At 26.6% G+C, this 22,965-nt stretch overlaps 1 protein-coding gene across 2 annotated transcripts in view; it reads left to right on the top strand.

Moving 5' to 3' along the window:
* LOC132928203 (lachesin-like) overlaps window positions 1-22,965 on the top strand; it is a 146,382-nt gene that overhangs the window by 116,028 nt on the left and 7,389 nt on the right. For both annotated transcript variants that reach the window (XM_060992736.1, XM_060992819.1), the window contains exons 5-9: window positions 8,493-8,621; window positions 9,347-9,484; window positions 11,813-11,962; window positions 16,045-16,200; window positions 17,948-18,091. In XM_060992736.1, the coding sequence (XP_060848719.1) occupies window positions 8,493-8,621; window positions 9,347-9,484; window positions 11,813-11,962; window positions 16,045-16,200; window positions 17,948-18,091 (717 nt within the window). The remainder of the gene's footprint in view (window positions 1-8,492; window positions 8,622-9,346; window positions 9,485-11,812; window positions 11,963-16,044; window positions 16,201-17,947; window positions 18,092-22,965) is intronic.

Here is a 22,965-nt window from a genome sequence, read left to right as displayed (position 1 = left end):
GAGGTAGGTCATTATTGCGCAGGTAGGCAATGTGTAAAATGTTTGCTTCAGACAATTTTTGAGTTCACCGCCCGTACTGCGTATTATAATAACATTGTTTAAGAGTAGTTATGGTGTCTGTCAACAACAAAAACGTAAACAGTAATATGTACTTCAAAATATTATTAGCGCGCTCAAAACATTACGATTATAATAATATATATCCCGCACACGGATCGTTATCATCGTCACCGGTGGAAGAACTGAGGTGTATATAATTTATTATGTGAACTTATATAATACGCGGTACCTAACTGTTTTTTTTTCTCAAGTGGTGTTTTCCTCGTTTTCATTTCGAAGTCAAGTGTATGTGCTAATTGCTATCCAATTAGCCATGGCGGAAACTTCATCCTGCAAGACCTTACATACCAAAAAATGAGTATAGTTAAATATTTCAAACACAAGCTGACGGGCAAATATAGCGTAGGCCGTTGGATGAAAACTTTCTTCCTCTCTACGTCTCATTAGTTTTTTCTTTAATTTTTATTATTAATGATAAATTACTTTAAATTTACTAAAAAAACAAATAACCGCCTACCCAATTTTTTAACATATTATATGTATTACATACACGTGTATATAATTATTTATTTTGGTACTAATATTGATAAATATTATCTTGAAATATAACATAATTGCAACGATTTAAATTTGATTAAAAGATTATTTTCAATATGCTTGAGATAAAAAAATTATTGAAAATATAATATTATTGTGTATTTAATATATTGTTAATTTAGTGTCTTATCTAAAATTTATAAGGTTTTTAGAACAATAATTAGGTAAATTTATTACTTATATTATGATGTTATTATCCATAAAAAGGAAATAATATGTTCATGAATACTTACATTATGAAGTACATTTACATTATAATGATTTAATTATTTTAATTGATACAATATAAAAACAATTATGTAAAATCTCTAATATAATTTAATTTTAAAAATGTTTAATCTATTACTTACGTAAAAAAGAAAATACTTTTGTTTATTTGAATATTAAATATTATATTATCGAATTCTAATTATGTCGCAGCTGTTAAATAAAAACAGTATTTATAAATAACAGTAAGATCATTTACTAATATAAAATCACTTTTTAAGTACACTCCATTACATATTATTCATTTTTAATCGTTATGTGAAATATTTTAAAATATTATAGTGTAGAAAATTAATAAGGTTCACAGTTAATTGGCTAAACATTGTTAATTATTTAAAACTTTTTTAAAATAATATAATATGAATATCTGTATAACATTCTACCTTGGCAAATTAAAATTATCGTTAACACTTTGATATTTATTGTTAAATAAATGTATGGACAAAATATTTATATTTATTTCATATATATATTTATTATCAAATATATTATTATAACAATATAACACTAATATATTTAAACAAATGTTCACAATAAAATAAAATAAATAAGCTGTATTTATAACTTAAATTCTTAACTAACAAACTATCTATTAAGCAAAATGAGATAAATTAAATTAAAACGATTATTGTTTAAGTGACCAGAAAATGTTCCCAAATGTAATACATTTGTTTTAAAATATATTATTTATTAAATGTGTAAATTGAGTTCATCGTCTATTATAATATTATGTAATTATATTTATACCTACGGTATACTGTCCAGTTCAACTGGGGTTTATAATACTATACGGACATACGGTATACGCATATAGCATTTTGATTGACCATATAATCGGTATAAAGATACGTACCAACCCTAAACTGTAAAACCATTACAATACACTTAGCACTGTATTCAGCAGCGTAGTGTATATAATCACTATATACAAGCATTGTCTACATTTAAGCATTTCAAACGTACTGAATGATGTGTATTATGACATTTAATAACAGTTATAACAATAAATAAACGGTGTTTATACTTTATACGGTGGCCTGATAACATGCTCGGGGTATAGCTACATACGTATATTTAGTTGAGATTTATATGAGTTTGGTTCTGATTTTAAATCATATGTTTTAATCTCTTTCGTGATCCCACGCAAATTCTCTATAGAATAATATGATCTCCTCTGGGATTATAATTTCCAGTCCAGCAAAATGTATTTTAAACCAATATAGCGTGTATTGCATAATGGTTTTGGATTATAAAATATAGGTGCATAGTCAAGTTTGTTTATACTTTAAATCAGGCAAAATAAATTATAGACCAAAATAAAATGATAGCAACGGATCAACAGTTATTGTGAAAAAGTAACATTAAAAAAAAAAAAAAAAACTAAAATAGTTTATACATTATAATGTTTAATAAAAAAAATATACTCTATTATTATTACTGTGTTAATTTAGATTAAAATGATCAATTGTTTGCTTTATTTTATTATTTATGAACTTTTAGAAAATAAATTATTTATCATTATCCTATAGTTAATACATCAATACAACAAATGGCTGCAATGCGAATAAATTTCATTTTATATTACACGTATTTCTACTTAGCTGTATACGTATATAATTACGTACATAATTACCTATTAGAATTAAGAAAATAATTATAATTAACAATACATTAATGGCAATAGTCTTTTCGATTGTACATAAGATACACTCGCACTAAAAAAGATAATCTTGTTTATTTTTAGTTGTCATAACAACAAAATGTAACCTTAATTTTCATGATTTAATTAAATATATTTTTATTTATCTAATTATATGTACTAATATCATGGCGGTGTTAAAACGTCATTATTTTAAGCGCATGTATTATTTGAAGACGGTAGAAAGACACACAATAAAGTAATTAAATATATTATACAAACAAAATATACATCTAAACCTTTCCTGGCTTCGTACTAAATACCTACTAAAGAATATGAATTTAGAGACCATGCTATCCCATCTAAAATTAAATCATCTACCGTTCCCAAAGGCTTTCTCTTCTAAACCTCATTTAATAACTTGTTCTAAAGTTCAATTTTAGTCATCGTGCTACATAATTTCATAAAACCAAATAATATTCAACAACTGATTTGACTGGACCGTCTAAACAATATAATATTATGACGTAAAAAAAAAAAAAAAATAATAATTAATTTTTACCTATGAATATTTGTAGCTATATTATATTAAATATATTGAGTACTATTAAACATTAAATAAACACTGTAAACACTATTAAAACATATTGAAATCAAATGAAAAATTAAGCTATTAATAAATAGTCCACTTAAAATAAACATAATCATTAATGCCAATATTATAGTGATACCATTCTAGTTTTAAAAAACAGTGTATTATAATATCTAATTTAAGCCATTAATTTTATATTTTTTTATTAAAATAATTTAAAACAACTTTATTAATATACAATTCAAATGTATATTAGATATTTGAGCCAAAGCGTTTTTTAGTGCTAATATTATTTTTATTTATAAAAAAAAGAGTTTAAAATATTAAAATTATTTTGTATAAATGATACTAATTTCAAAAGTGTAATAAATTATATTTTTTTCGTATTATACATCCGTTATAAAATAAATTTACTGATATATTAATAATACTTAATTTATATCCATATTTACTGCAGCGTATAATAACTAAGGTTAGTACGCTGTATACATCAATGAACTTAACGGCAAATACAATCAGCTAATACAATAGTGTGACTTTAAAATAGTTGCTCAATGTGGTAAAGTTTCAAAGTCAGCTAAATAGCGGTAAACCAGATTAAGTTAAAAGTTAATGGTTTTGAACGACATCAAGGGAGTAGATTAACTATTATACCGATATTGTGGCTACTGTTCTAGAGGGTATAGAAGTAAAAATTGATTATTAATATTTTGTACATAATGTCTGCAAAGCATACATGACATGGTATTATAGAAGACGCATATATATTGTACATAATATAGAATAACAATAATTAGATCGTGTTTGTGTGTGATGAAAAGTGGTGTTTAACTCCATTACAGCCAACTGGCAACGAATCAAACAGTACAAGTATTGTGTCGTATAGCATTTAATCAGTGTCGTAGTGATAATGATTTTAAACGGTAGTTAACCGATTTTTTTTTTTATCGCTCTAGTAAAATGGCATTTTCCGTTTTACACTGATTTGTATACATAGAAAAAAGTAAAATGGTAAAGTAAATCTCGCTAAACTTACAACTTCAAGTCATGGGAAAAAATAGTGTTAAATTGGTACGGGAATACGGTTTTTACATTTTTACATTACTCAAAAATTAAGTTGTTACTTGACTTTGATTGAAACAGAACCTATATTATATCCTTAGGTATTTTAAACAAAATTGAAAGCAAAAGAAAAATAAGTAGAGAGTATATAGGATTTGTGTGTTTAGATAGAATAAAAGTGAAAGCGTATGAGTTCAATAACACGAAGATTTATGGAGAATGAAATATATGTGAAAATTTGCATAATAAGGTATAAAGATCCAGAGAGATAAAAAGATTGAACTAAAAAACAAAGACAAGAGATAATATTGAGGCATTTTACTAATAATATTAGCTAGGCATTGATACTTAAATAAAGTATAAATGTATGCAATATTTAAAATATTATACCGACAAATAAAATATTAATTATTAGTTGAAATAATATTATATCATATAACTATAATAATATATTTTCCAGTATATCTAATTAGTTATTTTAATATAAATTATAGTAAATACATAATAAGTATTTTCATTGAATATTGAATAATATAAAACAATAATCAATACAATAATTAAAATGATAAACAAATATAAAATTTAAACATATTTTTAATATAAGTTTAATAATAATAATAATAATAATAATGAAATAAACGTAAATTATAAAGAAGGTCATAAAAATAAAAGTAATAAATACATTTTTAAGTTAAATTCGTTTTAATATTTAATATGACAGCCTAAAAACGACTAATTAGTTGACAATTTTTTTATGATTAGATGAACAAAAAAAAAAATTAAAAAAATTAGCAAATATTTTTGTTAAATCATTATCATTAACAATATTAAAATAATTAAAATCAATATAATCAATATAATCTAATACATAGTTTAATTGATTATGGTTAACTACGGGTTGTGTATTATGATAATATTCTATCATATAATTTCGAAACAATAAAAATAAAAACATTATTCTAGACATGTCTTAAAAAATAAAAATGCATTTGTCCCTTTATATGTGTCTTTTGCACGTAAAGGAAATAGACATTTTAGAACAGTCGTGAATTGGATTCTAAAGTTTTACAACAAGACTTCATTGGATTGGCAGTTATATGAATAAGATTTTCGAACCCTTCTTTACTCAATTTATAGGTACCACAGATTCATCATATTTTTATAATACGATTTAGTATGAAGAATAATAAATTAATTTCCAAAAAAAGTTCGAATTACTAATTAAAATATAAATTTTATTTACATGTATATAACTATATAAGTTATAATAATACAGTATTTAAATTGTATATTTTACTTATTTTATAACTTTATATTTCCAAAAACGGCACTTTTCCACCACTTTTTGATTCTTCGTTTGATAAACTGAATAAAAATTACACTTGATATTTAATAAAATAATGGTTTAGTTCATATTTCATTGGCATAAATTTAATAGTATGTTAATTAATTGGAATATTTTTAATCCTTTAACTATAAACAACATTTTAAATATAAGATTTAACTTTGCCAGGTTTTTTATTTGGTATCTACTACTTAACTTTTAAATTTAAGTCCACAAACCTTCAGATAATATGTTCAAAATGTTATAATTTTCCATTTTTGGCAGATGATTAATGAACCAACATGATGGTAATATTATTGTGTATAACATATTTTAAATAATATGACTGATTATAGCAAATTTGAAGTGTAACTAAATATTTTTTATTGAAATACTAAAGCACTGTTCTAAAATATTGTTGCTTATAATCATTATATCGAATTTTAATGTAATATTTCCATAAACACTATTCATTCCAACATATTTCAAATATTATAATATTTGTTTATTACCTATAGCCTCCAGTTATGAATTATGAATAGAATTATTTTCTGAAAAAAGTAATATATGGAGTGTATAACATATAATATTTTATTATTAATTTTGATTACCTAATAGTTACAGTAATAGCATTATGTTCAAAATGAGGGAGATGTTTATGAATATTGAATTGTATTTAAAATGAAGAATGAAGTTTTAATTAGTACTTATTTTTAAAGTTTGTATTTTTTAAATTTAACTCAAAATTTCAATAAGTACTTACATAATATGTTATTTGTACATTCTGAACAATTTAATTAACACTATTATAATTGTAAAAAGAAAGTAGTTTTTATCATTGAATCGTATTGTGTGTAAACAGAATAACCATGTTGAACATGGAGATTAGAAAAACAGCACTCAGACCAGAAACAGTATTAAGTTAAAACGTTTATTGCATAAATTACGTTATATGTGATATCTAAAAGTTTAACCTATGCCTCATGTCCATATTATATAGATTATAATGGCATTATATTATATTATGTTTACTACACGCGTATTGTTATTCAGCAGACTGTGCAACTCGAATGTAATCGTATGACTTTTTTTTTTTGTTATGAGCAGAACTCTGTATTATACATTATAATGTAATGTATTGTGTACAATGTTCATTTGGAAAAAGGTATTCATGTATTAAAACTCTAATATTGATTATAATTATAAATCATAATATATATGTTTGGGTAGAACTTAAGTTTTCTTTGAATATGAGAAAAATAATAATGACTTAATGATGAAGACAATTGTATTAAATATTGCATATTAATGTTATTAAACCAAATCTTGACCATCTGTTTTTATATTTTTTTTTTTTTTGTCAATTTGAGCTCTAGTAAAATTGTATTTCAAATCCAATAAATAACTTTTGATTTTTATGAGTATCATGCAATCAAAAGAGTTATTTTTCTCTTTATAACAAATAATTATTTTATTTGTATAGCTTAAGAAATATTTTGAAAATATTAAAGAATTAAATAGCAAAATAAAATGTTATTTTACATTACACGAATATACATACTATAGTACTATACTATACATTATAAGAAGATAAATCCGATTGGGTAATAATTACTATCAAGAACTTACATTACTCTAAATCAACCAAATGCATGAACCAAGAACTTGGGAAAACAAGTTTAAAGCCAGGATTGAATATGTTTAATACAATCTCTCAAAATTACCTCTACATTTTTTTTTTATAGACCTTAAAACTTCATGAACAACAAAGATATTTTTAAATTAAATTATCTCTGAATAACTGAAAATAGTTGAATCATTTAATACTGACAAATATGGTAGCGCAATATTTAAATATCCAAAATTATTACGATCACACTAAATATTATTGTAACAATCATCCAAAATGTTTGTAGATGACGACCTAAACTTAAGAGGACGTAGTATCCGCATGTGTTGTCTCCGTCTTACACACGTGAGAGATAGCAAATTTTCGTTCACCAGTTTCAATATTGTGCTGTTAGTTTTGATATTAGAGTGAACTGACCTATTATAAAATTTAAAGGTAAGATTATTATCCAGGGCCCCACGTAGCCTTTTATCGATATTGTTATTTTTAAGTAAGTTATGATCATTTTAAAATGTACAGTTTCAGCACAATATTGAAACTGGTGAACGAAAATTTACTATCTCTCACGTGTGTAAGACGGAGACAACACATGCGGGTACTACGTCCTCTTAACTAATAGATGAACTTCATTAATAAATTAATTTCAACCTATTATCGATCCACTTATTATACTTCTTACAACTATTTAATGAGAAATTAATTTTAAAAATGGTATTTATACATCGATATATTATTGAACATAAATTAATTATTCAAAAGAAGTGTTGACATAAGGAAAAAAAGATGATAATTAAAAACCAAATTGATGTGTTGTTATAATGAACAGTTTCTCCACTCAAGTGGTCAATTTTTAATATTTTTTTTTATCTTATTTTCTTTATTCACTATTTAAATAGATTTTAAGTAATAATAATAAATAATAATAAAAACAATTTAAATAAAATAAAACAAAACGATGTGAACAAAATAATATTCGATCAAAATTTGTGAATATATTATTATCTTTATCCATGTAAATAAGATATGTTTATAAAATAAAACTAAACTTATTAACTGATCTGACCTACATACTATACTTCAAATGTACATATTTTATTAACTAATAGTGAGACTGATTCAAATATTAAATACTAAATATTAAAAATAAAATAATATGACATTTTCATATATCGATTTGATAGATATAGGTTAGGTTGTTTAAAAATTGTATCTAAATACCTTGATATCTTATCGGTATACTACCTATGTGGCCATTTATAAATAAATGCACGAACGATGAATGGATTTTATTTTAATCGAGTTTAAAATTTATCAATTTCAGTATCCGCAGTGAACGGACCGTGGTTGAATGTATCAAAAGTCAACCGTCTACACATGGGTGCATATTTGTGCATAGCGTCTAACGGGATTCCACCGTCAGTTAGCAAACGTATCATGCTCATCATACAATGTGAGTGAAACTAATTAACCACTGCGATGGCTATGTCCGCACACACACGTGCATGCACAACGTTCAACGGCATATAAAATGTAAACATACCATACGGAGTGCTTACGGGATTTCCGAATAAACTTTGAAAATTATCTCGTGTGAATGTGTGTGCGAATGGAATCGAAAACCCATTTTGCGTTTGGCGAATTTGTGGTTTTCAAGGATACCGTTTCCATAGCTTTAATTAATTTATGATTGATAAGTCCCTGTGTGTTGATAGTTTAAAGAATAATGGATTCCCCCCAAGACGCTAATTGTAAGGTTTTCTTGACAGGCATATGAAAATTTCAAAAAGCCGTATGACGCATATCCATAGAACTATAGAAGGTCTCGGTGGTTGACAATACTCGCGCGATGTAATTTGATTGTATTGGAATATATTGTTTAAAATTCAATGGAATGGCTACCGCAGTTGTAGTGCTCTTCAAAATCACGAGTTTTTTAAAACGCAATCCCGTATTCGCGAAACGTGTAATAGGTGTTCGATTCCAGACTAACGTGAGAACGTTTTCATAGCTTATGCGCAAAACCCTTAAACATCCTGTATAAGCCGCCGTGTGTGTGTGTAATGGTGACGGTAAATATTATTATTCCACGATTTCCCGTTAGGATTATTGGATTTCATAATAATTTATTTTTATTTTTTTGTATGCTTGTGGTTTTTCATTCTTTTTTTCCAACAGTCCCTCCCATGATATGGATACAAAATCAGCTTGTCGGTGCGCAAGAAGGTCAATCGGTCACCCTGGAATGTACGTCCGAAGCGTATCCCAAATCAATCGAATACTGGACAAAAGACAAAACGACCATCATATCAAACGGTTAGTATATATATATATATAAAAAGAAAACATCATAAATGTAAGTACGCGTGGGCTGATAAATATTGGACTCCATCACCTATAATAATATGTGCGTATTAGTGCTGTATACTTTTTTTTTTTGAGTCCATCTACGTTCATGATACAATCGTTTTCATAATGAAATAGGTGTAAATACAATATATTAGATCTTTTTTCATATCGATTGAATAATATTAAGTGTAAAACAACCGTACCAGTCCGCAGCTAACACATTACGGTTTGATTTCCACGGGATTTTAAATTGGACGCAAAGGCGGATCCGCGATCGAATAATACAGCTCCGGCTAAGGTGCGCTAACCAAAACAGTACCCGTAATAAATATTATGAATACCAGAATATCCGTTGGCGGTGGGTACGACTGTTTGCGTATGAAATAAGTGTACAACTAAATCGTTTCTGACGTTATTATAATAGACAATGATATCGTAAGGAAGGAAAGTATATACAATTATATTGCGTTATGATTTATCTTGATAAAACATAAAATATATCCATTAAAATATTTTTATATTATTATAAGCTTGTAGGTACAATTGTATGTATTGCAATGTTTAGTATATTAAATATTCGAGTATCAAGTATAATTTAGTCGACCAATATATATATATATATAATATATAATATATAATAATATATAATTTTAAAGTTAACTTAATTTATGCATAAATTAAATAAATCTAATGAAATATGAAATAATTATTTTATTAAAAATGTGTTATTTTCTATTACACAAAATGCAGGGTATATTTAGTGTAATAATTAAAATTAAAAAACTACGTTAATCGATAAAAAATAAAAAATTGAAAAAAAAACAATCTATCGAAGAAAAAAAGAATTTTCTTTTTAATTTATTATGATTCATTAAATATAATAAGACTACCACACTAAGATCACTGATGTGTAAAATAAAGGTGTACATAAATATTACAAATTTAATTTAAATACTAAACTGACAGTTTATTACTGATGAAATTTAATTCAATCTATACAAATTATTTAAATCGTGCATAGTCATTCTTCTACAAAAAAAACGTACATAATAATAAGAACAGTAGGTACGAAACATATATTATAATATCCATAAAAAATATAGTAAAATAGTATAACACTTAAATTCTTGAGTTTTTTTTTCAACTGTAACCCAAAAATAATTATATTTAAAATTGTAATTTATTTTTTTAAATGTATGCACACTAGATTGGCTAATTACTATAATTTTCCAAGCTTAATAATAAATAATACAAAAATATTTTTTGTATAATATTATGTTTATGTACATAGTAGTGTAGTAAATATAATATTATATTTTAGACTTTAGACAATTACATTGACAGACTACCAAAATATAATACAGATTTTGTAAAGAATTAAATCGTTTATTTAATATATAATATATATTAGACGTATCACTCTGTATACGTTTAAAACGCGAATCTGTTACTCTGCTTTCTAAATCTGCAAGTACGTATTGTATTATTTTCTCATTTCGGTTAGCGTTTTACCATTTTCAATGTTCTTATCATGGCGGACAAACGTAATTTTATCGTTGACTTATAACTGTTGGAACTTCATCAACAAACTTATTGGTATATACAAATACTATTCTATATCAATCGAATAGTAAAGTAGTCGAATAATATTATTGTTACGATATAACTTTATTATTATCGTTGTCGTGTGGCAATATTCAAATGTGGTGGTTTAATAACATTACAATAGATTATTTTTGAAATGTATTAAACGGTTTAGCTTTGGCAATCGATCGATTAAATTCAGTATTTTTAAATCAACGTGTTACATCCAACTAAAATATTCATGATTCTGACGAGCCACAATAGTATATTTTCCCTGAAACGCCCAGGCACAACAACTAGTCTAGACACGGTCAGCGTCTAAACGCAAAGTGTCACTGCTGACTTTACAGCGAAAACTTACCGGTTTAGTTCCGTGACTTATTTAGATACAAATTTTATATTACAATGGACCGTCCACTTTATTTTTTCTAGGGACGAAAGGATTCTGGTTGATTCTTAGATCTTAACTACGCAATTATGTTTCGACAAACAGTTTTAGTGTGTCCTCGAATAAAAAAAATTGGAATGTCTTCACGTCATTATTTATTTTAAATATCGTTATTACCAATAGTATTATTTATTTATTTGTTTATTTTCAACGATTCGTATTCGTTCGTTTAGCACCCGATAATGAATAATATTATTACACAAATACTCGTCTATAGTGTATTGTATAAACACCACGGTTAACATGATTAATGCATTTTTCAGGCACCAAGTACTACACAGACCTTAAGGATAACGTGTACAAAACGTACATGAAACTGACGATAATATCGGTAACGTTGTCCGATTACGGCACGTACCAGTGTGTTTCGAAAAACTCGCTGGGCGACACAGACGGCACAATTAAGCTTTACGGTACGTTCATGCACATTAATATGTTGGTATATCTAGATTATAATCATTATTTTTTATTGCGTAAAGAAAAATGTATGCGCACAAAACGAATATATCTATTTAACATACACAACTTAATTTCTAAGGAGATTTCTGTACATAATTTGTATGTTTAAATTCTTTACTTTTGTATAGTTAGGTCTTAAATATATAACGAGTATATTATATATGTATAAAAAAAAATTAAATTGCTTTAATAATTCACTAAGAAAATATTTTACAATATCGTAAATATATTATGTCTATAATATTTCCATAGAAAAGCCTTGTATAGATGATTTAACAACCAATTATTTTGTTATACATAATTAATATACAAATTATTTTATTATCAATAAATTATTTATAAATACAAATAAAATTAACTATACTTGATTTCATAGTATTTAAAATAGTTAAACTTTGTTGAAATTTTAAAAATTAATGTATATAACATAAATATTGAATTTTGAAATTTCGTATCATTGTACGAATAAAAAAAAAAATTAAGTTTTCTAAAAATGATGATTAATTTTTTTTTTTATTGGAATTCATTGTATATTACACTATTGTAACAAATCAATTATTTAATGATTAACGAATTTATTCATTTAATTATTTAACTATAAATTATAATTTCAGTCTGATATATTGTAGACCTATTATATAAGTGAACAGTCTGTAGCCTGCTACTATATATATCAGGGGTGATCAAACTGCAGCTTGTATCTTATCGTAAGATTCAAAACATTTTTTGCTCTTCTTCCCAGAGTAATTTTAATTATCTGTGTTCTTTTTTATACTTGCGCTTCTTAGACATGATAATTATTATATTAATATTATGATGATACACTCGCGACGTCGAACAGCACTATGGAGACGTATCCATATGTATTTTATTTATGATATATTTTATGGTATTTATGAGGACAAAATTCAAGACAAACTTAATCTAACATTATTGTACGTTATTATATTGTTTCGAGTTTTACACATTTTATTACATTTGATATCTTATAAAAATTATTATAATCATTTACTAATATGGACTTTTTTTTTAATTTCGGCTCTTCCATATTTATTAATATATTAGGTGGTTCGTGAAACTCTTCTCGTTGGCCAAAATTTTTAAAATATAATTTTTCAATAGCTATTAAGTTGATATTTTTAGAAAAGTTCCATAGGGGCTGTTTTTATAGCGAGCAAAACAGGAAATAATACAAAAACAGGAAATCAGCCATATTGAAAAATAAGGTTGTTATTTAATTTTTTATGTTTATTATTGATCAACACAAACATTTACTGAGGGAAATCGATGACCAGCATAATATATATGATGTTATTTGGTTCACTGGTGATGGTGTGTATTAGTTTTATAATATACATTATATTATGATGTGACTTAAAATGAAGTTGGTAAAAATTGGAAGGAAGGTAAGGAGTCACTTATGTGATGTCATACAGTAATCTTTACTTCGACACCTTTGTATGTATACTATTCTTATGATTTTAATAAGATAACCTGAGAATTAAATCGAGGCTAGTGTTAAATTAACAATTGTTTCAGTTTACTTAATATTAGCCGCTGAGGCTATATAATAATTATTTATTATTATACTATTATTAATTGATAACAGAAAATTATTGATTCATTATTATTTATTAACTATTCATGTATCGTATTTATTTATCTTTATAGAAAATATTCATTGTAAGTAAAATTTTAGATTCACCACCGGATCTCATCACCCATGATTTCCTCACACCCTATAATATCTATTATAATATTGGGCATAGATAGAATATTAGGTGATCGACTATGTAATACAATTAATTACATCATTTGTATATATACTATTATCTATTATTATACTCGTACTTTTTGATTTTTTTTATATTTTAAAGAATAGGTATATGGTTACATGCAGTTTAAAATTATACCTACTATCTATTTATTTATAGATATTTTTAGTTATAGCTATAAAGTATTTATATTTTAAAGTAACGATTAAAAAATAAACACATAGTTATAATAATGAAATCCCTCCTACAAGTTTTTATTTTTAACAAACGTATATACTTTTATAAAATATGAACGAAAAAAATGGTAAAATACTATTAAATTAATGATAAATTAAATTATTCAGTGTTATATGAAAGACTATACCATAATATCGTAATACCTATAAGTATATATTTATATATTTTATCTGAGATAATGATATATTTTTTATTGTTAGGTCTTAATTTAGACAATTTACTATACATTTGTTCTCTAAACTATGATATATGACAATTATATTAATGGCGATTGAAGTATTATAAAGGTCATAAAAACGTGTGACATGAGTAATTAGTAGGCATAATATAATCTCGTTTTAAATAAACAACACATATTAATACGGAAACAGTTATAACGAGTATAATATGTATTTATATGGATCAAAATATCAGTCACGCGCCAACATAGGAAAACCTAAACAAACCATAAATATTAAGTATTATTTATTATATTGTATTTTAAACAATTATAATAATTATGTTAAATGATATCATACAATGTCATATATGTTATGTTGGTATAATTACCAAAGTATAAACTATATGAAATCCATACCTGGCCTCGATTCTTGCAAATAAAAAAAGGCGTAAATAAGGGATGCTGCGCCAAACGTGATTGCAAATATTGTTGGCCAATTCAAAGAGAAAATAAATAATTAAACAGATTAATACCTATTTAAAAATGTAATATCTATCGACCACGAATCAAGAAGATGTAGGTAGGTATCTACTTGACTGCATACTTCGCTCACAATATTTAAATTAAAAAATATGATTATTGTCCTGGTTAGGAATAGCGCTCGAATTACTGGTTATTCTGTAATATTATTAAAAAATATATTGATATTTTTAGCAGTTAAGTGTTTTATTTCTATGGAGAAAGTGTGCACAAGTTTTTTTTCCCTGAAAATAGTCAAAACCGCCCGTTATAAGGTGTATATTTTGTCTTGTACCAAAGTTTTAAAATGTTTTTCCTTATCCATTTATAGATTTTTATAACACAATCGTTTTCTCGTTATTTCTTCCGAAAATATAATATACATCTATTTATTGACAGTGATAACTTAAACGTCCACGTCGAACACATAATAGTTTATACATAACGTATGATATTATATATTTTATATCTACCTACTCTATTCACTATCCAACAGTGATAAGCTTTGTTATATTTTATATTATATTACACTTTCAACACTATGTGTAGGTATACATTATACGCAATAGGTATATCAGCTATTCACTTAGAATTTTCCAAATCAGCAGCATAATTCATCGAGTTATATATTTTATATTATAATAAAACACAAAATATGACGTATTAGCGTTGGCTGAGTAATATAAAATCACAGTTTTCGCATTATCCTTAACAAACACAAGCCTATAACTTATTCCAAATTCATTTTAATTGTTACAATCGTCCGTTATAATAATACTCGTCAATCAAAATTAGTGCCGACAAAAAACAGATTACGACGCACAACAAACGTGTTTATTACTGAAATAAAATATATCACAATTATTCAAATCGCTGTACAGATACATGGTTACCGAATGTCTCACACAGGGGTGCCCCTTCCCTCAAATAAATTTCTTTTAATCAATATTTTTGATATGTGTATTACGATTTACGAGTACATTATTATGTCATTTAAAAATCATTTTTTATCGGACAGCTTAAATTAATATTATAATATTCAGTATTTTTTTTTTTTTAGTTTATGACATCCAATTTGTAGAGCTTATTTGTGTAAATGTTTTAAAAGTTGAATTATTAATTTCCATTAAGTACAAACAGTTCTGCAAGTCTTAAAGTTTTGTCAAGAGGCGAGTAGAGAAATGTATTTGTAGGCTGGCGGATTTGAACAAATAAGGCGAGACATCCTATATTTATATAAACATACAATTAAAATTGGATAAGTGTCAAAAACGAGTTTACGCTAATTAATAATATAATTTTCTTGTGATTAACGTTTTGTTTTCACATTTTTATTTTAATACAGCGGTGCCTAAGCCGACTACAACGACGACAACGACGACTACTACTGCGCCTACCACCACTACGAGTACTACTACTACGACTAAGGTGGCCACCACGGTGACCGGTGGCTGGTGGACGACTGAGGTGCCTAAAAAATCGTCGAAATTCGGTGGAAAAGGTATAAAACTGAAACAAAACGTTTTCTAAAATAACTCAAAGACACCTTTATTTTTTTTCGTACCCAAATTTTACAAGCTGCAGTCGTAATAATGTGATTTGTGCGTTATTTGTGAGCCTACTACTATGTTTATGATAAACATAAATCGCATTGAACCCATATAATATGTGTACTAAAAAAAGGTAGCAAAAACAGCCCTTTTTCGATCACGTCGTAGGAATACATTTTGCTTATGAAATAGTGTAAATAAGATTTTTCTTTTTTTCTCGAAATGGATAATTTTTGTTCATATAATATACAGAATTTAAATTGTATAGTTTATTAACATTTAATTTATTAATAATATAAATTATGAAATTATAAAATTGTTACTTATTCAGTTTTGCTTAATAATATAATAATCATAATTATTATTATTTAAAATCATAATACATTTTGAGTTTCCCTCACTTATTTATTTCGGGACGATTTTAATTGAATTTCTGTATAATATCATCATGAATAATTATACATTTTTTAAAAGTTAGTTTTTATCTCTAAAACATTTAACATATTTCGAATTTGTCCTTTAATATTGATATTTAAAACTATTAAATAATTTTAAAATTCACCAAATAGGTAAGACAATATAAATAATATTATATTATACAAAAATTTTTTTTTGTGATCAAGGAGGTACATTATTATTTTATATACAAAATTACATTTTAATGTACTGTAGTAATTTTCCGGATATAGAAACTGAATACGTGATATGACCAATACGGAATGGATATCAGTAGCGGTATCCGAAAAATCTCCAACTATCCGATTCGGTAGACGATAAAAAGTCACGATGTTTTAAAACTAAACTGTTCGGACATATTTGAGTTATACTTTAATAGGTATACGTACCTAATCCGTAGTAATAAAATCTCACCGTTCAGATATATATTTTACCGGCTGTATATGATTTAAGCCCCAACGATATATAAAAAAAAAATATTTATAATTTACACCAATATTAATAATTTATAATATAAATACGCAGTGAGTATAACATAAAAGTAGGTATTGTAAATAAAAAAATCATATTGCAATATTATAAGTACATTAACACTGTATACGTTTGGCGCTTTCTAATGATATACGTACGCAGTTTAACTTAATATCAGGAATGATAAATCCATGTAAGGTAGGTACATGGGATTTTGGCACTTTTCTATAGGTACGATACAATTTATATACACTTGTTATCTCGATTTGGCGCTTATGTCAACCATCGATTTTACCAACACCGCGTATGGTTCGCGTAAGAAAACATCGAGGAAATTCGAAACCATTTTCTCCGGTGATAAATGACAATAAACGTCAATTTTAGTGATAATAATATAAATTTATGTTACATCGTAACAATTATTAAGAGAACACAATGCCGTTCTTAATTATTTGGTTTTGATTGGGGAGATTTGACCCCGCCGACCTGCATTTAACTCACGACCACTGCGCCTACGAGCGTGGCATAGTTAATTTATCGTCTTGCACACGGTCGGACGCCTGAAAACTTTTTCTCGCCGGTCCGGTGTATATATTTTATACACACACACACACACACTCGGGCGCTCTCAACATATATAAATATATTATATGATTCGATACCGTCGACCGCCCCTTTTTCACTCCGTTGGATTTATGTACCTATTTGCGTGTTTATATTATATGGTGTATTTGTTTGTTTGTCTTATATATTTATTTATTTATCAAACAGCTCCTGCCAACGAAGTGGACCGGAGACCGTCGAAGAAGACCGGAAAACACCAAGACGCCGCCGAGGACGCCGGTGACAAGAAGGACGATCCGACCGGAGGAGACCAACAGCAGAGTTCGCGGGCAGCAGCCGCAGCCGCCGCCGGTAAGTGTAACCGATAATGCGCGGCGCGGACACGCCCGTTAATGTCGCCACTATATTATTATTGTAATGCCGGGGCGCGGAGAACAAACAACGCGCTCGCCGATCGTTTGATTTACCGACCGGATCAGTGGCGATAGCGGCGGTAGAGAGGTATTAGAGAGACGCGAGGGATGACCCTTTTGTTTTGTTTACACTGTATAAATCACTCTTCTACTCGAAGTAGAAATTTCTTATTTTTTCTGTCTCTTTTTCTCTTTTTTTTCTTCGGCTCGACCTTTTCGGTACATTATTCACGTGGAGACTTTTTTACTTTTACTTTTCACTATATCAAATAGCGGGTGCGTTTTTATTTCTCGTTTCGTCAAAAATGTTTATTTTCGCCACATCGCGGAACAGAGAGCGTTTAAAACCTATTTTTGCGTCTTAATGGTCATATTATCTCTATATATATATATATACACAGTATATACATTATAGCATCTTTAATATGACTATATAGGTACATTCGGATATCGACGGTGCAGTGTTTGCGTTACCCGTTACTCTCGCTACGGTTAACCGACTCAGTTCCGGTATATAATATAGTAACGCAGTAGTATATATAATGAAAATAATAATAATAAATATTATATTGTTTGTTCTCGCCGACTACCGTTGCACCGGGTAACTCATCTCTATGAATATGACACAAAACATTATACTGTCAATACACACATCATATACGTATTATACAGGAATCTCGACATGTCTGTGCGTGGTTCGTCATAACATTAGGATATTGGATTCGACTTACAGCATCCAACCGTCGTGTAGGGTCCCCGTCATAGGCCGAATCATTATTAAAAATAGAGCGCTAGGAATTTGGTTTTTTTAATTTTTGTTAGCGATATCCTGAAGTAGAGTTACTCTTCTCCTTTGATTTTTTACGAATATAATAATACATTAGAAGTGACATCGATGGAATAATAATAATAATAATAAGTATACGTCAGACGATAGGTGCAGCTGATACGCGTCACGCAATAAAACTATATATATATATATATATTATATTAAACAAGATAATAATTAAGCGCATTATTCGCCAGACCTGTAATAATACGTATAGTAATAATATAATAAATTGCTACTATTATTTCCCGATGTACATCATATGACATTTTCCGACTGGCGGTGGCGCGGATACAATTTATTATATTGTACGAATGATTTGGTTATACCCATACAGCGTACATCGGAGTTTCCGTCAATTTCATGTCCACCCACCCGGCAAACGCTGCCGTGAGAGAGACATTTCTGTTGCTATACTCCGTGTTGGTAGCACGCACGCCGATCACAAAACAAATTATTATGTACACTTAGATATAATTTAAAAATAAAAATATGTGTCAAGCGCATCTCCCTTGAGCGTTCGGCGCTGAACAATTGTGTTATATCTGACTCGCCGGCACGACATCCTCGCGATTTCATGCGATCAGATGGGAGCTAATTAAAATTACCGATTTTTGGCGTGCCTATATTTATGTTAATGACGCCCGCTGGTTGTTGCGTTACGTCGTTTATATTATTCTAGTGATTGTTATGTCGCGAGACACGAATAGTTATTTATTATAACTCAAAACTCTGTTAATATTAAAATATGGTTTTTTATTTTTAATATTGACAATTATTTTTTTTCAAATGAATTCTAATACCGATTTTTACCCGACCGTTTTGATGAATAATTAATAATCGATATTTTGGTATACTATTTAATAATTTACTATAGTTGCCTACGTAAAAAAATCACTTTTTAATTGTATTTCAATAAGTGCTTATATTTTATAAAATTAAATCTTAAATAAAATATTATTTAGAAAAAAAAAAAGTCACGTGTCGACGACATGAGAAACAATTTGTATATGTAAATGCGTTTATTATTTCGCTGGGCTCCGCGGTTGTCCACACCGAGTTTAATGGAAATTTAATACGTCTGTACGCACCCGTACCGCTGAGACCCTTCAGCCAATACCCACACCAAATTATAATGCTGGTTAAAATAAATTCATGAAACAGAAACAAAAATCCACAAACAGGTCGTCGATCGACTATAAATTATAATAATACATATTACATTATATTATACTTATTGATATATTATTATACTCGACAATTGAGCATAAATTATAATAATACACTTGGGGTCGTCAAGTCGAGAGATTTTGCAAGCCATACCGCAATAAGTGTAATGCTAATAAGGGCCCTTCAAACTAAAAATAAATAGATACTATAAATGTACATTTTATTCCACTTCTATAGTTAAAATCAAGTGTCGGCAACACTACACAACAACATGGTGTATTTATACCTATAATTTTCTTATTTTTATTAGAAACTTCATGACGTATAATATTTAAGGTCATTTGACATAAAATATATTGGTTTTCGATAAAATTAGGTTAGGTACATTATTTGTATTTATGAATAAAATAATAAATAATAATAATACCTATACATTTTGTGTGGTACGGTTTATTAGACTGATTAAGTTTGTTATTGACAGATGAAAATAATTCGAATAGTTTGAGAATACGGCTCGGTTCCAAGCAAAGAACTAAAAGTGGTTAGTGCATTCGGTTGGGGTGTGTTTCAATTTAAGGGATGCCATATAGCTTATAGATTCATGTAAGAGGATTATTCTCTTTATTAGATGTTGGTATGTTAAGCTCCTACGACTTATCGACTAAGATCAAAATGTTGTACACCTATAATTATAATTACGTTTAAAAACAAATTTAAAGATTTCGTGAATTATTAGTTATTTTTTTTTTGATAAATTCTTAAATTTGTACTATTCAAAAGAATAGTATACAAATACCATTAGACTTAAAACCTATAAGCACGTTACCTTGCATTATTTTCTCATGTATACATTTTAAATATTTCTATAAGTTATATCAAAAATAAAAAATATATTAAGAAACGTAGTAGTAGGTGCTATTATGTATAATACAATTGTTTATTGTTATTAAAGCATCAAATATTTGATCAGATCATACATTTAATGGTAAATAGGACACTCAGTGATATCTTTTATGCATTTAAATTGATTATACACAAAAATAAAAAAATAGACTTATTGTGATTGTTCACTATAATATTATTACATTATGATATAGGTATGTACTTGACAACAGTATTAATTAAAATATTAATTAGATAGTATTTTTATATGCATTATATACCAACTACTTTGGTGAATAAAAACAGCGGACATATTCTTTAAACCCTTAATCATACAATTAAAATATTCACAATAGTATTATACTCTCTTGAGACTATAATACTTTTTAACTCACTGCGTAATAAATAAATTAATAATATACATGGAATTAAAACAACTGGCTTTTACTCCAAAGGTAATTATTTATACTATTAATTGTTAGTTCTTCAGAATATTATTAAAAGATAATATTTATATTGTTCCCTAACCTAAACTATTATAAGTATAGTAGGTATAGTTATTTGTTTTATCCGTGATTTTCATAACCAAATTTAATAACAACTTAATACTTATAGTAATAATTAGGAATAAAGGTAATCGATATAATTTATTAACTTATACTAATTTATGAATATAGGTACCTACATATATCAGAGAAATAAACTTTTTATTATCAGAAAAAATTGTAAAATAAGTAAGCACTATATCAATTTGATTAAATAAAAAAATCCATAAACACTGCATTTTAATTTTAAACTTGTAAATATAGATACATTAATAATATTTTACAACCTAAGTATTATTTTATAGTAATAGCTACATGTGTATGACATTGTCATGAATTCCATTAGTATGATTGAGAAGTAAGTAAATAATTACATGTGCATTTTTAATGAATTACGAAAACATTTTTTAAAACAATATTTATGGAAAATCTTGAAACACAAAAATACCAAATTGTTGTTCTTTGCAAACTTATTCCAAATGTTACCAGAAATTATGTTGTATTTTTAATCTCCCCTTTTTATGTCACCAAAAGTTATGTTACTAAATTAAATTCCATAAATTAATGAACAACTAAAATAAAAACTAATAAGTATAAAGTAGATCTGTATGTAAGATTTTTAGAAACAACTAGTTATGCAAATGGTTTTTTTTTAGGATTGTATTAAAAGAAAAACACTATATTAATAATACGGATTCAATCAAAATTGTAACCCTAAATTACATAGAGCCTCTACAGTTTAAAACATAGTGTAATCGATATTAGTATAATATAATGTATATGTATTTTAGTTAATGCTATATTTAATTGTTATATATTATTGATAAATAATTGAAAAATCAAAAGTGAAATGATATATCATATACATTTAAAACTAATAAATTCTACAAATTTAACTAATAAAATAATAAAAAAACAACTTATAATTAAATCGTAGACTATTATAGTATATTGTTTAAATAATAATAAAAAAAATATTAGGATAGTTTTTATTTTTAAACAATACTTTTTTACTAAAAATATAATTTCACTTCTTAAATTATAAATTTATTACATGTATAACAATAAATATTAATTTAAAAGATAAACATGGATTCATTCAAGAGGATGTTGTAATTATTAAGTAACTTAAAATAAATATTTCCTAAAATAGGAGAAAGGCTAAAAACTACTAATACGCGTATATTCTTACTTAAAAATATTATAAACAAAAAGCAATATTATTGAACAAAAAAAAGTTCAATATAAAAATATTTTATACTTTTTTATATTATAATACTGTTTATAATATATTTTTAAAAATGTAAATATTTAATGTTTTCGCATATGAGAATGACAAGTATCAGTTTATCATAAATTTCTAAAATAAAAGTTATAAGATCTTTG

The sequence above is a fragment of the Rhopalosiphum padi genome, chromosome 1, assembly GCF_020882245.1.
Source record: "Rhopalosiphum padi isolate XX-2018 chromosome 1, ASM2088224v1, whole genome shotgun sequence".
Taxonomy (NCBI): domain Eukaryota; kingdom Metazoa; phylum Arthropoda; class Insecta; order Hemiptera; family Aphididae; genus Rhopalosiphum; species Rhopalosiphum padi.
Note: the sequence above shows the minus strand (reverse complement) of the source record. Positions and strands in the feature narration are given on the sequence as shown.